This window comes from Amblyraja radiata, chromosome 19, assembly GCF_010909765.2.
Source record: "Amblyraja radiata isolate CabotCenter1 chromosome 19, sAmbRad1.1.pri, whole genome shotgun sequence".
NCBI classification, from domain to species: domain Eukaryota; kingdom Metazoa; phylum Chordata; class Chondrichthyes; order Rajiformes; family Rajidae; genus Amblyraja; species Amblyraja radiata.
Genome location: NC_045974.1, coordinates 18,058,003 through 18,074,174, shown reverse-complemented (window position 1 = coordinate 18,074,174; position 16,172 = coordinate 18,058,003). Strand labels below are relative to the sequence as shown.

Sequence of the window (16,172 nt, the reverse complement as noted above, 5' to 3'; positions counted from 1 at the left end):
ATTCTGTTGTGCTGCAGCAAGCAAGAATTTCATTGTCCTATCTGGGACACATGACAATAAACTCTCTTGGCTTGACTTGACTCTTGACTCTTGTCTTGTCTTTCTCTGCATAAGAACATAACAAATAGAAGCATTTGGCCTTTGACACCACCTCCTCCATTCAGTAACATCATGCTTGATGTTTTACCTCATTGCACTAACCCCATATCCTTGGTTGCCTCTATATCTAAAACTATATCCATCTGTCTTGATTGTACTAAGTGACAGCCTCCCCAGACCTCTTCGGTGGAGAATTCCAAAGATTCATTATTCCTCCATGAAGAACTTTCTTCTCATCTGCCTTGAATAGATGCTGTCTTATTTTGAGACTTTGACTCCTGTTTCCAGTTATCACTGCTGAGGGAAACATCAAAGTTGGACACATCCTGTTAGGAATAGAATTTTATGTATTTTATTGTTGACGCCTTCCTAAGCTACAGTGTTCTTAATCTAATGTGTTTTATGTGTACAGTTATTATTTAATCACTTGGGCTACTTCAATAACTTTTCCCAAATCTGTCCCCATTGCGAAAGACGAGCACTTGGTGTGTGGGAACATGGCCAATGTGGGTTTCAAAATACATGCTGAATAGGATGAAATGTGTCTGCTTTTTACCTTGATTGGATCTAAATTCTGGAACTTCCTTCCCAATAGCTCTGTGGTAGTGCCTTCATCAAAAATACTGCATTAGTTCAAAATGCGACTCACCGTCTTCTCGCGAGCGGTTAATGATGGGCAATAAATACTGGCTTTGCCAGCAATGTCTGCCCCCTGCTTAAAATCTCCTATTCCCCATAACGTCTTATTTATTCACTTCCCTAATTTCCTCACTGTTTATTTATCTTTTACTTCAACTCCCAGGCAATCTTTTTTAATAGTTCTCTGTTCAATATGGAATCCAAATGGGTTTGGTAATTTTAAGTTTCAAGCCATAGTTAATTATTCTTGTTTGTATGCCATGACTTGCAAGTTTATTTGACTATTAATTTTTAATCTTCCAAGGTGGTGAGAAGGTGATCGATGTGATTGATGTGGCTCGGCAAGCTGATTGTAAGATGAAACTGCGGGAGTTTGTAGAATATTACAATGCCCAACGAACCAAAGTATTAAATGTTATTAGCTTGGAATTTTCTGATACAAAGTAAGTTGTTTGGGCTGAATATTGTTAAATGTGTTGGCATTGTAATGTGCGATGTCTTTAATGGTATATGATAATGTGGCTGTTAAACGTGCCAACAGATACTCGGGGGCGGGGGGGGGGCGGGGGGGGGGGCGGGGGGGGGGGGGGGGGGGGGGGGGGGGGGGGGGGGTGGTGAGAGAAAGAAGCTGCATTTATTTTTCATTTCCATGGGGTATCTGAAAGTAATTCAGTAGAATTAAAATGCCCGTTAATTGTTGACTAATTGCTAGTTAGTGTAAATCAAACAGCAAAATCCCACCAATCAGAGAGGGGTTAATGAACAGTTTGAGAAATGAAGCTGTCATTATGCTTGACCTTGCCTGTAGAGGGGAGGTTTGAGAGTTGTCGAGGCAAATTCATTGCAGTGATTTTTTTTTTCTTAGACAATACTCAATGTTGACATGTTGTGCTGGTGTTGACAAAATGAATGCTTAAGTTTGAGGTTGTAGTGCCAATTAAGTGGTTAGCTTTATATATTGGCTGGTGGTCAAAATAGCTATGTGCGTCCAGACAAGAAAGAGTAGGTGCCAGAGCACCAATCTTCAACATAAGCAAGATGTGAGTTAGTTGGTTGACGTAAGGGCATTTGGAGGGGGAGGGGGGAATGAGGAGGAGAGAAGGAGGAGGAGGGAGAACACAAACTGTCCCCATCACTGGACCTGTTACAGAAATTGCCAACAGCTTCACATTCCTTGGCATCAATATCACCAATAAACTAACCTGATCCCGTGACACTGATGCAGTGATCAGTAAGCACATCAATGTGATTTGGCATGTCCATGAGGATTGTGTGTAACTTCCAATATTGACACGATTCTTCTCAGCATGATGTGGAAATTGCTCTGCCCATGACTAACTGAACCTCCAGGGAATAGAAAACATAGCTTAGTACATTACAGGCTCATCATTTCCATCTGTCAAGTCAATCTTCATGGTGCATTGCATCAAGAAGGCTGATAGTGTCAAGGATGCTGCCACATTGGCCATCCCCTTTTCAACTTTCTGTGAGATGATACTGGAGCCTGAAAGCACAATGTCTGGACTTGAGGACAGCTTCTTCCCTATTGCTATTAGACTCCTGAACTAATTTCCTGCTTTACAGTATCTTCCTGGAGGTGCTGCTAGCTACTCTTAACTCTACCTCATTCAGCTATTCTGTTATTGCACTTGAGTAGTCTTTTGCACTACAGCAAATTGTATTACAATCTTTGCATCATTCTGATTTTTAATCGTCATTGTAGTTTTTGTTGTATTTATCATTTATCATTATCATACAATCATGCGAACAAGGAATATCATTGCACCCTGGTTTATATAATAAATGAATCAAGTAGATGATAGAAATGCTTCAATATCAGGAGTTGAGTAGCTCCCCGTAGGCAGCCTAGCTCGACATATTCCCTTGCGGCCGTAGTATTAATGGTCCAGCTCAACCTTAGGTCTGTGCTAATAATTGAGATGTGGATGAAGAGGGGAACTCCGTTGGTGGTAACATCAAAGAAATGAAGGAGAGGTGGTCACACCTCCTTTAGTTGGAGATGGTTAGCACCATCAGATAGATGGTGATGTGAATGTTATTTACCACTTAACCATGTTTGATTGTTGCCTAGGTCTTGCACCCTGCAGGCAAGGATAACTTAGTTTGCCGAGGAACTGCAAGTGCTATTGAACATTATACAAATGTCAGAGCACATAGACCTTCAGCCCAGAGACATTAGGTTAGATGAACTAGCTACCAATGTCTGACTAAGGGAGTGTGTAGGGAATGAACAGAATTGGGAACCTGCCGGGTACCACCCGCTGCGTGTAGACCTGGGGGACCCCTCAAGGGACCAAAAAATGGGTGCTAAATAAATGAGTGAGGTGCCACTTAAATCCACTACCATGGTGTGCTCACTGCCACGCCTATATCAACAACACAAACGGAAGACATATTCCCCACTGCAAAAGGCCCGCCAGACCCTCCACACAGGGCCGAAAAAATGGGCTAGCATATAGACGAGCAAGGTAGCACTAAAAAATAATGCCAAATGACCATGTTGAGTTCATAGAGTGCAAAATGGGTTACGCCAGACAAATAGTCCACAGCACTACAGGTACCAGACATCCCTAACCCTAGACCCTGCTGTCCAACTAGGCTACCCTAGATATTGTGGGTACCAATGAAAACCAAGTTTAAATGATCTATCACACCTTGGGGGATATAAAATGACCTATGACAGAACAATTATCTGCTGCCCAGGGTCTACCAGACCCCCTAAATGGACCCTTGGGCCAATCTAGGCTAGCCTCGATATTAAAGGTACCAGCTAAAACCAGGTTTAGATGATCAATCACAGCCTAGGAAATACAAAATGACCCATGCCAGAATAATAATCCATTGCCTTGGTCCTCCCAGACTCCCCAAATAGTCACCTAATTGCCCAACTGGGGGGAGGGGGGGGGGTCTGATGGGCACAAGGCAGCAGATAATTGCTATAGCATCGGTCATTTTGTATTCCCCAAGGTGTGATTGATCATTTAAAGCAAACATTTAGCCCGATGGCAAACATGAGGTCATAAATTGACATTTTGGTCCTAGCCTCATTTGTATATCGCCCAATGTATTTTTAACGTTTATTATTAATGTACTTGTGTAAGGAATGATTCATTAAAGAATAACGGACTCAAATGTTAACCTTACCCCTAAGGAAAATTTATTTCGGTATGTTACATAGTTACATTAAACCTTTAAACCTTTAAATTCGAAAGATATTAACTCCATATTGTGTAACATATTCTGTAATTCAATATGTTTACCTGAGAATAATTCTGAAAAGAAAACTGGATCTACCATTCCTCAGTTCTTAGATATGGCCATTTCAAAACAAACAGTATGCACCAAAAGCAGTTTGAAGTTGTCATTAGCAAAATTGGCAAAAGGTGAACAGCTGGGACATCTTTTGCAAAGAGATAAAAATTAGCTTGGCTCTCCAATACACTGTTGGTTATGACAAAATCTGGATATGGATTGTTTTCTATATTCCTTCCCTGCCTGTCATCTATCTGGTAGTTCAATTTCATTTCAACTTTGTCACAAATTAAAATTTTTACCAACTACTTGCTTGTCTTTCTTTGGAACTTGGGTAAGGGATTGCACAAGATGTGAGGAAGTTCTTTTTCGACCTTGCTGGTTGCTTGTGCAGATTGTTTGCTGGTTTCATGAGCTGAATGATCCTGTAGTATTCCTTTCTCTAAGTATGCATGAAGGCCATGCACATTCAGCAGACAGAATACACAACTATCTGAGCAATCCACCCACCCAGCCTTGACTACATCCACTGTGGCAGAGACTAGATCCCACAAAGGATCATCAGTCATGTCCGACCCCACAGATGTGCAGTGGACATCCTCAGCCCAGGGGGCTGTCTGTGAAGAATTCTGTTTTTATTTTGTTGACTATGAATGTAAAATGGACTATTTCTGTTGAACTGCAGTCTAACAGGATAAGGCATTTTTCAAAATTGAGCTGATGTTAATGTCAAATGCAACGTTAACTTACTTGCTATTTATACCCCATTACAAGCTGCTCATTTATTCTCTTGATTTATACGCAGGATGTCAGACTTGGTGAAGGTTCCTGACATTGTACAGAAGCTTTCATGGGTGGAGAATTACTGGCCTGAAGATTCCATCTTTCCCAAGCCCTGTGTTCAGAAATATTGTCTGATGGGAATGGAGGACAGTTACACCGACTTCCACATTGACTTTGGAGGCACCTCTGTATGGTACCATGTACTGTGGGTAAGTGACCTGGTGTGAGCTTGAACTGTTCATGAAAGCAAACAAAAGTATATTATTCCAGCTCTGCATCCCTCCCCCAAGCTCCTCTCAAAATATTTGCTTAACTCAAAAATGTTGGCATCTCTAAGATTAGAGGCTTGGAATAAGTTGGTCCTATTTGTGCAATCTTAACCACAGTTATCGGCTTTTTATTTAATCATATTTCTCTGGAGCAAAATTACTCTCGCTTCTGATCCATGGTACAAATCCTAATAGAGTCCTAATCTTTGATTCCTCAAGCCTTCTTGGCATAGAGATTGCCTTCCTCTGCCCATTATTTACGCACTTAGCAGCACAACTAGATTTGTGATGAGTTTGAAAATTAAGAACAAAATAAAAGGTTAGATTTTCCCACACATTGCAGTTCACCTGAAGGATATTCCAGATGTAGAATATGGTAGCAAGTTGAAGTGTCACCACTTGTATGATGAGTCCTGTGCTGTGGTGAAAGATACAACTGTATGGGTGCAAATTGTATAACATTCTTTGAGGATTTATTGTAAAGCCCAAAAAAACACAACATTTTCTTCCTTGCAGGGTGATAAAATCTTTTACTTGATAAAGCCTACCAATGCCAATCTTGCACTTTATGAAAGTTGGAGCAGTTCTGTGAACCAGAGCGAAACGTTCTTTGGAGACCAAGTGGATCGATGCTACAAGTGTGTACTGCAACAGGGACAGACACTTCTCATTCCCACAGGTATGGTGAAAAGGAGATGGCAACAGGGGCTTTCTATTCTGCCCCACACTTCGTCATGGTTGGCATTGCACAATTTGCCTAATTACACACAAACAAGCAGGCTTTTACTGCCATTGAGTCTGTCCTGTTATCCAGATCGTGGCTAACTTATGATCGAACTTGACCCAATATATTTTCATACTCCAATTTAAAATTACAAGTGATATAGCATCAGATTCAGCTTTGTTGAAGAATGTCTGTACCACTGTCATCTGAATGTATCTTTTTTCTAAATTTGCCATTGAAAATTTTGACTCTACTGTTCATTAGAAGTAAAATGTAAATCAAAAGATATTTTGCAAATGACGAAATACTTGAAGCAGAGAAATTGAATTAAGGTTTCATGTTATTGGACTTTGGTCAGGTATTGACCTGTGGCTGTGCTGGGCCTTGGTTTGCTCTCTTGGTTCTACCCAAGCCTTTATTGTTGTTTTCAAGGTTGGATCCACGCTGTCCTAACCTCCAAGGATTGTATGGCTTTTGGTGGAAACTTTCTGCATAACCTCAACATTGGAACACAACTCAGGTTAGTAGCCACTCTGTATGCTTGTCTATTCCTGAGCTTTCTCTCTCCGACAACCAATGTCATACTAGGTAAGCTGCCTATATATCAGCAGACTTATCAAAGATGGTTGTGTAATACATGCTTCAAGCATAAGACACTATTTGGATTTAGTTGGTTTCCTGGGTGGGAATGACATGCTTATGGTTTGGTGTAGACATATGGAGTGTGAACTTTGTGCAGTGAGGGAATACATTGAGTGCAAGATTACAGGCAGCAGTCATTGACAGATTGTCAGGTGGTGAAATTATTTTTCTGGTGCTCTGGCAGCAAATAGCCAGAGTGAAACTGAAAGACTGCATTTGTAAGGGCGAACGGGCTTCCAAATATCCTAACACATGCCATTCACTAGCTTTTAGAGTCGGAGATACAGCACGGAAGTTGACCCTTTGGTCCATCGAGTCGTGTCTGCCATCAACCATCTACCTACACTGCACCGGATCCTACATTATTTGCATTTTTCCCCCACATTTCTATCAATTCCAGCCCCCCATCCCATCCCAAGATTCTACAGTGGCAATTTACTGTGGTCAATTAAACCACCAGCCTGCACGTCTTTGAGATGAGAGGGGAAACTGGAGAACCTAGGTGGCACAGTGGCGCAGCGGTAGAGTTGCTGCCTTACAGCAGCAGAGACCCGAGTTCGATGCTGGTGCTTGTCTGTACGGAGTTTTACGTTCTGCCTGTGACCTGTGTGGGTTTTCTCCGCGATATCTGATTTTTTCCCCTACTTTCCAAAGACGTACAAGTTTGTAGGTTAACTAGCTTGGTAAAATTATAAATTGTCCCTAGTGTATTGGGATCACTAGTCGGTACGGACTCGGTGGGCCGAAGGCGGTGTTTCGGCTATGTATCTCTAAACTAAACTCAACCTAGAGGAAATCCGTGTAGCCACAAGCAGAATGTGCAAACTTCATAACCAGCACCTGAGATCAGTCTGCTGTGTTCTGGTGCTTCAAGCACATATGCAGACCTTTAACAAAAAATTATTTTATTATTCTTACATTCTGCTGTCAGCCATGTGTTGTGGATCCTGACTGTAGCAGCAGGAGGCTTCCTGTCTCCAAAAAACATTGTTTAAAACAGGCAGTGAATGATACTCGTATGGAAAATAAATGACAGACTTTTTCAAGACATATTTATAATGCTGGAGCATAACCATTCAATGTAAAATATTCAGACACACTTGTGCATGCTGCTATTCCAGTAATCACTATGAACTTCACCCACAAATTTTTCAGGTTTTATCTTTCTTAATATTAAAACCTGCATATGTTTGCTGATGGAAGAATCTATGATTTGTACCTTTCCTATCGCCTTTTTTCCTTCTTGCCAGCCTGATGCAAAATTCCACTAACTGTAATCTCTCAATCCATTTTCGTGCCAGTACTTATTCCTGCATATTGCTGTCCTAACTTTTCCATGCAGCTCAGAACTGCATTTTATCGTCCTCTTTGCTTGGTTAAAATATTGTTTCCTTGGTCCGGCATGCTCCCTCTTGAAATTCTCCCTGAGAAATTGTACTTTCCAAAATCCATCTCAGGCTTTTCGTGGCCATGTGTTAAATAATATCTGTTGTAGTGTCAGCATCCAGATGGAGCTGTTTGTAAGTTTATGATCTCTGATTAAAAAAATCTTTAATGGCATCAGTGTTGTAAAAAGCAGTTTTATTTTCCAACAAAATTAAAACATGCTGTTATTAAGGTGACAGTTTACATAAATTGTGTTACCTGTCCATGTAGTGGATAAAAAGCAGATATGCCAGTGTGAGTACTTTGTATTCCAGCCAACACTCATTTCTTTCCAGTGAGATCAACAGAACAAATCAGTTTTTTTAAATGAAAAAAAAATGCTGGAGTAACATGCAGGTCAGATACCATCCCTGGAGAACATGGATAGTTGGTTTTGGGTCGGGACCCTTCTTCAGACTGATTGATTAGGTTCAGAAGAGATTAGGTTACTGTCAGCATCAAGCCTTCTCTAAATTGGAGAATAAGGTTTATTCCTTGTCTAGGATAGATTGATATTGAGGAAATTAAGAAGAATGGGGATAGGACAGGATTATGCTACTGGGCTGGTGACCACAATCTTATTGAATAGTGGAGCAACTGTGAGGTGCCAATGGCCACAACATATATTTTAAATATTCTTCACCCTGAAATCCTCGAGTTCCTTTTTAAAATTGTGTTCTGCTACCAATGTATGCCAAGATTTGGTCTAAAAGGTTTAATAATGTGAAAAGCATGATTTTAAGACTGATCAGATAAATCTAATCTTTTATCAATGCCCATTCCCATGCAATCAGTAAAACATGCTGTTTTGTTGAACTGTCACTTGGTTTTAACTGCTTTATCTGCAGCTGCTTTCAGTCAGTCTGCTATTTAAAATGTCTTTGTACTTAATCTTTGTCTCTTAATCTTGGTCTTGTGTTTGATCTATCGTCATAACTAAAAAGTTGGAAAATAAACATGTTTTAAGATGCAGGCAAGGTGAGGCATGATAGGACTAAAGTAATATCTGTGAAGGGGTGGAGGCAACGTAAGAATAAATGGTACTTTCTTTGGATGAGAGGGATTAGGATTGGTAATCGTAGCTGAATGAGAGGTGTCAATGGAAGATGGATGAGAATAGAGGAGAGATCGAAGTGCAGGAAATGAGAGACCACGTGGAAATCTGAAATGAAATGATTCTACATCAGCAAGTCCAAAAGCCGATTGGATGACTGTGAAGAAGCAAACCTGCATTCAGTATGGAAGAATAAGCACAAGAAGTCTGTCCTCCATCCCACTCCCATTCTGCCCTCTTTGACTTTGATCTCTCGCGCTCTTCCAGCAAGCACAGGGTGTAGCATTTCATTTTCTGTCTCCACATGTTACAACTTTCAGGACTTGACAACAATTTCAGAGAACTAGCCTTTCCAGTTTGTGACATAATTACCAGTTCTGATAAAAGGTTATCACCTTAAGGTTCACTCAGTTTTACTCTCTTCACAGATGCTGCCTGACCTGGATTTGTCTAGCATTTTGTTTAATTTCAGCTTTATGGCAATAACTGGTCTATCTCATCGTTTTAATAGTTATTTTATTCTGTTTCCCATGTTTTTTCATCTTTCCTGTTGCTGGATCAGCTGTGATTATTCTGCCTGCACCAGCGTTTGTGTAATTGAATTTCTGGGTCTCTACCCAATCACAGACATTCGCCCTTCTCTGCAACAAAAACATGCATGTTTTTTAAAACTTTTCCCAGCTTTGAAAGGTAATCAACTTGAAATGTTGGCTGTGTTTCTATCTCCACAGATTTGCCTGACCTGCTAAAAAGCTCCAGCATTTGTTACTACTTCAGATTTTCAATCTCTGCAGCTTTTTGAGTTTTGAGCTTGCAACTTTTGTCTATTCTTACCACAACTCCTTATTCCCACCACCACATTGCTCACCCTGCCCACTCACAGACAGGTGCTCCTGTTGAAAATTCTTCCTCCAGATTCTGGTAGCATTATAGCTAGGTCCACATTACACCAGGAGATTGAAAATTTCTGGAACTGCACAGAAAGGCAGCTGCTTTTGAGATCCTTGCATTGATGCTAGTTAATCTCTGAGCCTTCTGTACTCCCTGTAATGAATATTTAAAGCAACAATCTTGTTCTGGGGTACAATCTAACAAAGCTAAAATTATTGGACAAGGGGATTTTATAGACTACTTCTTGCATTTCACCAGTCCATTGGAAGAAGAAGAGATCAGTAATATAGAGTAATATTTATCTCTTGATTCCAGGATATATGAGATGGAGAAACGATTAAAGACTCCTGAACTTTTCAAGTTTCCGTATTTTGAAGCAATGTGCTGGTATGTGGCAAATGGCCTTTGGGAAACTCTAAAAGGTAAGGGAAGCAAATGGGACCTGAGCAGTAAGTAAGATGCTCGGTTTCATTCAATGACACTGCAAATTATAGTGCATTGCTAGTCTATTAAAATTAATTAACTCTGCTGCTGGGCCACTGTAATTAGATAATTTCCAACGAAGTTGGTTGAATTTAGATGGGCTTGTCAACTTATAAATATGGAGTGTTTGGTGAGAACCAAAATTCTTTCCACTTTTGGATGAAAATCCTACATCTTTCAATACAAGTGTGATAAATAGATTGGAGGGGTCCAAAGAGGTGGGTGAGCGCTAATTGTCATGGGCATTCATATGGAAACTCAATACACTAAATCGTGTCATTTTCAACGAGCTTACAAACTAATTTCTAAAGGGTTTTGTAGGATTTTAGAAGTAGATCAAAGATTCAATGGCAATAAGGAAATCTAAAACAAATAAATTCATTGATTAGCTCATAGATCTGGGGATTTTATTTTGCAGGAATAGTCAATACCATGGAAAGTTACAAGAGAGATTCACTGGGATTGTACACTCAATGGTGGGTGGGGAAGCTTCAGTTACTGGATCTGAAGAATCTAGTTATCTTGGTGTTATAGATTAAACAATTGAATAAGGGCTTAAAATAACACAAAAAACATTGCAATTAAGGGGGGCTTGTTTAAAAATATTTGCTCTTTTTTATTGAATATTTTGTCTCAAGTCATCCATTACTTAACCACGATTGACTTTAATGGACTTAGTGCATTTCAATTTTGCTTCTGTTTAGAAATGAGGGAAGATGACTGTCAGCCGCAAGAATACCTAGTGCAAGGAGTCAAGTTGCTCATCCCATCACTTAAATGCTGGATTCAGAGGGAGGTAATGGCTTCTAAACACATTTTACTGTAGTTTGGTTCTTCAGAGGTGTAGGCATAGTTAGACTGTTCCTGTGGTGCAAATCATGTACATTTGAGTTTGATCAGATATTTGAAGGATCTGCAATGATACTACCCATGTCATTCAAATGCTCAGTTTCATTAAACATTATCGGTTTAACATTGCATTTGAAAACTAACTAACTTCCAGCATTTCCCTGATGCTGCACTGGAAAGTCAGGCTGGATTGTGTTTTCAAGTGTAGCTTAAGATGATTGTAAGCTGCTAGAAAGGCTATATGAAGACAAAATGTAGACTTGGCCTGTATTCCGCGGAACCTGAACATCAAATTCAGTGAAATTATATTTGAAAGTTTATGATGTTCCAACTGAATAGAGTAGATGGAGAAAACCTCTCCTTGTGATGGCAAGTCCGAAGCTTTGAAATCGGTACTGGACTGTTCAAGAATGGTGTGTGAAAGCACTTTGATAATGCTGGAAACTATCGGCAGGTCAGGCAGAGCCGTGGAAAGCGAAAGAGTTTCAGGTCAATTAGTTCTCGTCTGCATTTTGCTTTTCTCAAATATTATGAAAATTACTCTTGTAAAACATTCCAGAGTTGAAGGTTAATAGGAAGTTTATGTCCAGGTTGCTGGATTCATAGTCGGCATGAATAATTGAGGGTCCAACTTGGGATGCAAGGATGTTGATACAGATTATCAGTTATCCCAGAGGGTTATAGGGATGGAAGCAGCAGGTGGCACTGCTGCCTCTTAGCTCCAGCAGTACGGATTTGAACCCGACCTCGGGTGCTGACTGTGGAGTTTCCACACAGTGTCCTCAAACTGTAAGATTTCTTCCGGTTGTTCATGTTTCCTCTCACATCCCAGAGATGTTCTGGTAGTTCAGTTGACTTCTGTAAATTGCCCCTAGTGCAAATGGGTGGTTGGAGAATTAGGGTGAGTTAACTGGGGTCTGTGAGAATCAGTTGCATGGACTTGGGTGAGAAATGGGATTCACAGGATTGCTCTGAGAGCTGGCATGGAGTTGATGGGCTGAAGAGTCTCAGTTTATGTAGTGATCACATTATAAAGTAGCTATAGAGGTGAGGAAGGACATGGTCATGGGGGAGATTTGATAGGATGATGAATTTTGAACTGGAGGAGCTGGTAAACAGTCTTCATTGTTTAGTGAGCACTGTGGGTGATCTGATCCTTTGATAGGAGTTAATGTACTTGCAGCAAATGTTATGTGTTTGGGTTACTAGAATGGAGAAGATGGGAGGTTGTTCAGAAGCATTGCTTTGGTTGAGTTTTGGAGGTCTTTGAGGTATTAAGGTTTCAGCAAGTTAATTGAGGCATTGGCAGAAATGGATTCCTATGGTTGTGGAATGGAGTTTATGATTAATCTAGGACAGCATGAGACGGTGACCAGAGAAGCTGAGGGTAGGGGGAGTAGAGTTTCTGGAGCCAGTCAAATTAGCATTCTGAAATTTGAGACTGATTAAGAGATGCAGAGTGAGGGGTGACTCAGATTGTGGAAACTGTATTAGGAATGTGCAGGAGAAATTATAAGGACAAACTTTTAATCCCTAGTGATATGCAGAGGTAATGATTCAAGAACAGCAAGAGAAAGTATTGAGTGATCTGCCATCTTTTGGATGGCAAATTGGCTAAGTGGGTTGGATGCAGCAAGCTACACCAGTACCTGCTCGGCCTCTTACTTTGTTCCAGGAATGAACCCAAGAAAATCAGTCTGAAGAAGGGTCTCGACCTGAAACGTCACCCATTCCTTCTCGCTAGAGATGCTGCCTGTCCTGCTGAGTTACTCCAGCAATTTGTGTCTATCTTCGGTGTAAGCCAGCATCCACAGTTCCTCCTTGCACAAGTAGCAGGAGTAGGCCACCAGGCCCCTCAAACCTGTTCTGCAATTTAATATGATCATGCTCATCTATGCTAGCCTCAAATCCCCTTCTGTGCCAGTTTCTCTTAAATCATTGATCTTTCAAACATTCATCCAAATATTAATCCAAGTTTGTTGCTGTTTATGAAACTGGCTGGGAAAATGAACTAATGGCAATTGAAAGAATTTACAATATTGGCAGGAAGCGAGTGGGCATGAAGATGGAAGATGCAAAGAATTTGAAAGTGCTTTACAAACATTCATAAAACAGTGAATGTTATATTTAAGATATTGTGCACTGGTTCATGACGTACAGAAAATAAGCTCACAGTAGCACGTGTGGAGATAACATTTCCAATCATTGGCTCTTCAGCAAATGGTTGGGCTTTGCCCTGAGAATTCCTGCAGTAATGTTCTTGAGCTGAAATTACTGACCAACACTATCTGGTGTTAAACTTGATCAAATGTTATCTTGATGTCAATGGCAGTTGCTCTGGCTTAGTCTCGGAATCAAATATTGTATTCAGCTGACTGAGACTGTGATGAGGTCTGAAGGAAAGACTGAAACATTTGGCGTATGCTCATTTGTGTTTAGATGTATTTTGGATAAATTAAAGTCCTGCAAATTTCCTGCAAATTGGCAAAGTAGATAGCATGAGGCTGTTACAGCTGGGTTGACCAAAACCAGGGGCATAATCTCAGGGTAGGGGATTGGCATTTGAGGATTCAGCAGAAAAACTTTATTCGGAAACGTTTAGATCTTTAGGATCTACCATGCAGAGCTCTGGATGCTTGGTTGCTGATTGCCTTGAACATCAAGACTGTAAATGTTTTGAAAACGAGGGACGGAATCAAACACTGGAATCGGGGAGCATGATGGAACAGATGAGGCATAATCTGAGCAGAGCTACTCAAAGGGTCACAGTGTCAGTTTCTTGTGTTTGTGTACCTGATATTGTAGCTATAGTTATGCTTTCAGTCCTTTTGTCAAATTATTTTACTAATTTTGTTCTTCATTCCTGTTTTGGTTCCAGGGGTTAATTAGCCGCACGTCTGAACTTCCAGATCAAATTAGACCAGGGCATCTTATTAAAGAGCTCAGCAAGGAAGTTCGCTTTGTGGAGGTAAAATGAACAGTTATTTCTTGGATTTATCTGAGCACTGGTTGTAATCAGCATTGTATGAATGGATAGGACTGAAACGCAGAAAACAGTAGAGAATTTTAGAAAAAATTGGCTGTTTATACTGTTTTAAAATGTTTGTCTTTATCTAGGCATCATAGTCCATTGAGGTGCAAAGACCGTCCCATAAATCATCCAATCAACTCAATTTTCTGCCACTTGGTTAAAGGTGGCAATAAATTTGTTCGTTAAGTTTAGTTTAGAGATACAGCGCAGAAACAGACTTTTCGGCACACCAACCAGTGATCTCCGCACATTAACACAATCCTACACACAAGGAACAATTTACATTTTTTTCCAAGCCAATTAACCTACAAACTATATGCCTTTGGAATGTGGGAGGAAACCAAAGATCTCAGAGGAAACCCACGCAGGTCATGGGGAGAACGTACAAACAGATCAATCCGTGTCTCTGGCGCTGTAGGGCAGCAACTCTAACGCTATGTCACCGTGGTGCCAAAGTTGTTCATATTCTGCCCAAAATTTCTGGAATTGTGGACAATGAAGGTGGTTGTCAAAGTATACAGCAGGATATATATCAACTACAGTAATGCGTGGAGAAATGGCGGATGGACTTTAATCCAAGCAAGTGTCGGGCATAGCACTTTGCGATGTCGAATGTAAGTGCAGTTGCCTATAGCTTTCAATGGCAAAAGGCTTAACAGCATTGATGGGGTCAAAGTCCATAGCTCTCTGAAAGTCTCAACACGTAGATAGTGGTTAAAAAAAGGCATATGGAATGCTTGCCTTAATTGGCCGGTCATTGAATACAAAAGTCAGGAGGTTGTGATTTAGCTTTATAGGACTTTGGTTGAACGCCATTTGGAATAATGTGTGCAGTTCTGGGCATCTCATTACAGAAATGGAGAATCTGGAAAGGGTGCAGAGGTGGTTTACCAGAATGATGCCTGCTGTATTAGCCAGGGCTTATTAGCTACAGGGAGAGGCTGGACAGACTTGGATTGTTTTTTTATGGAGCGTCAAAGGCGGAGGGAAAACTCAATAGGTGTATATAAAATTATGAGAGGCATAGATGAGTAGATGGTCAGAAATTGTGTCCCTCTTACCTTGAATATATGCCCTTTAGTCTTTAACATTTTTCTCCAGGGGGAAAATGTCACGGAGATGTGCTGGGTAAAGTTATTTCTCCTATACAGAGGGAGGTGGGTGCCTGGAATGTGCTGCGAGGGGTGGTGGTGTAGGCACATACGATAGGGCCTGTTTCTGTACTGTTCTATGTTCCATGCCCCTTGCTTTCACTGGTTATTTTTCCTATTGCTTTTACTTTCTTGGAAGATGAACACACTGGCTGGTTGTATGCAGAACCTAGCTAGTAGGGGCTTTGCCAGTATTATACGGGTAGGCAGCAACAAGCCCATCCATGAAACTGGGAATACTTACTTATGATATTCCCATCAGCCATCCTAACCCTAACCCTATCAACCTTAATATTTAATAAAATTCAAATCATATTTTTTTAAATCAGATTTAAATGCTCAAATGTTTTTATAATTTAAAATATTTCTGTAATACAAGCACTAAGAACGAATATAAACTACCTAGTGTCCTCAGAGGTATAAATGTATCCATTGAAACACTTAATCTGCTTGTGCATGATGTCATATGTGGTTCAGGAGAATTAGCTATGAAGGAAACTTGATTAGTTTGAATAATAATAATTATTGCCTCTGAAAATCAAGATTGGTATCAGACCTTGAGAAAATTGCTGCAGAATATAAGGATCTTTAAGATAAAAGAACCTTTGTTAAAATAGTTTGGATGGATCTTTAATTTAGATTTATGTAGTAAAATATCCAAATCGTAATTGTTTTTTATAACAGTGACCATTTTATGGTGCAAATTTTTTTTAAAAATCCTAAAATTACAATAGCTTGCCATTGCCACCATTTTGATTGTAAATCTGGCCTTTGTTAACTGCAGGCGAGGTTGTTTCATTCTAGCAACATTTTGTTTGGCCTGTGGTCTGAAACTGCAACATGTGCCATTTTAACGGTT

At 40.3% G+C, this 16,172-nt stretch overlaps 1 protein-coding gene across 8 annotated transcripts in view; it reads left to right on the top strand.

Moving 5' to 3' along the window:
* kdm7a (lysine demethylase 7A) overlaps positions 1–16,172 on the top strand; it is a 67,835-nt gene that overhangs the window by 23,493 nt on the left and 28,170 nt on the right. For all 8 annotated transcript variants that reach the window (XR_004414840.1, XR_004414839.1, XR_004414841.1 and 5 more), the window contains exons 5-11: positions 1,043–1,181; positions 4,817–5,003; positions 5,580–5,742; positions 6,220–6,307; positions 10,115–10,221; positions 10,987–11,078; positions 14,010–14,099. Coding sequence is in view for 5 of the 8 variants with exons in the window: in XM_033037799.1 (XP_032893690.1) it covers positions 1,043–1,181; positions 4,817–5,003; positions 5,580–5,742; positions 6,220–6,307; positions 10,115–10,221; positions 10,987–11,078; positions 14,010–14,099 (866 nt within the window). In the remaining 3 variants the exon portion in view is untranslated. The remainder of the gene's footprint in view (positions 1–1,042; positions 1,182–4,816; positions 5,004–5,579; positions 5,743–6,219; positions 6,308–10,114; positions 10,222–10,986; positions 11,079–14,009; positions 14,100–16,172) is intronic.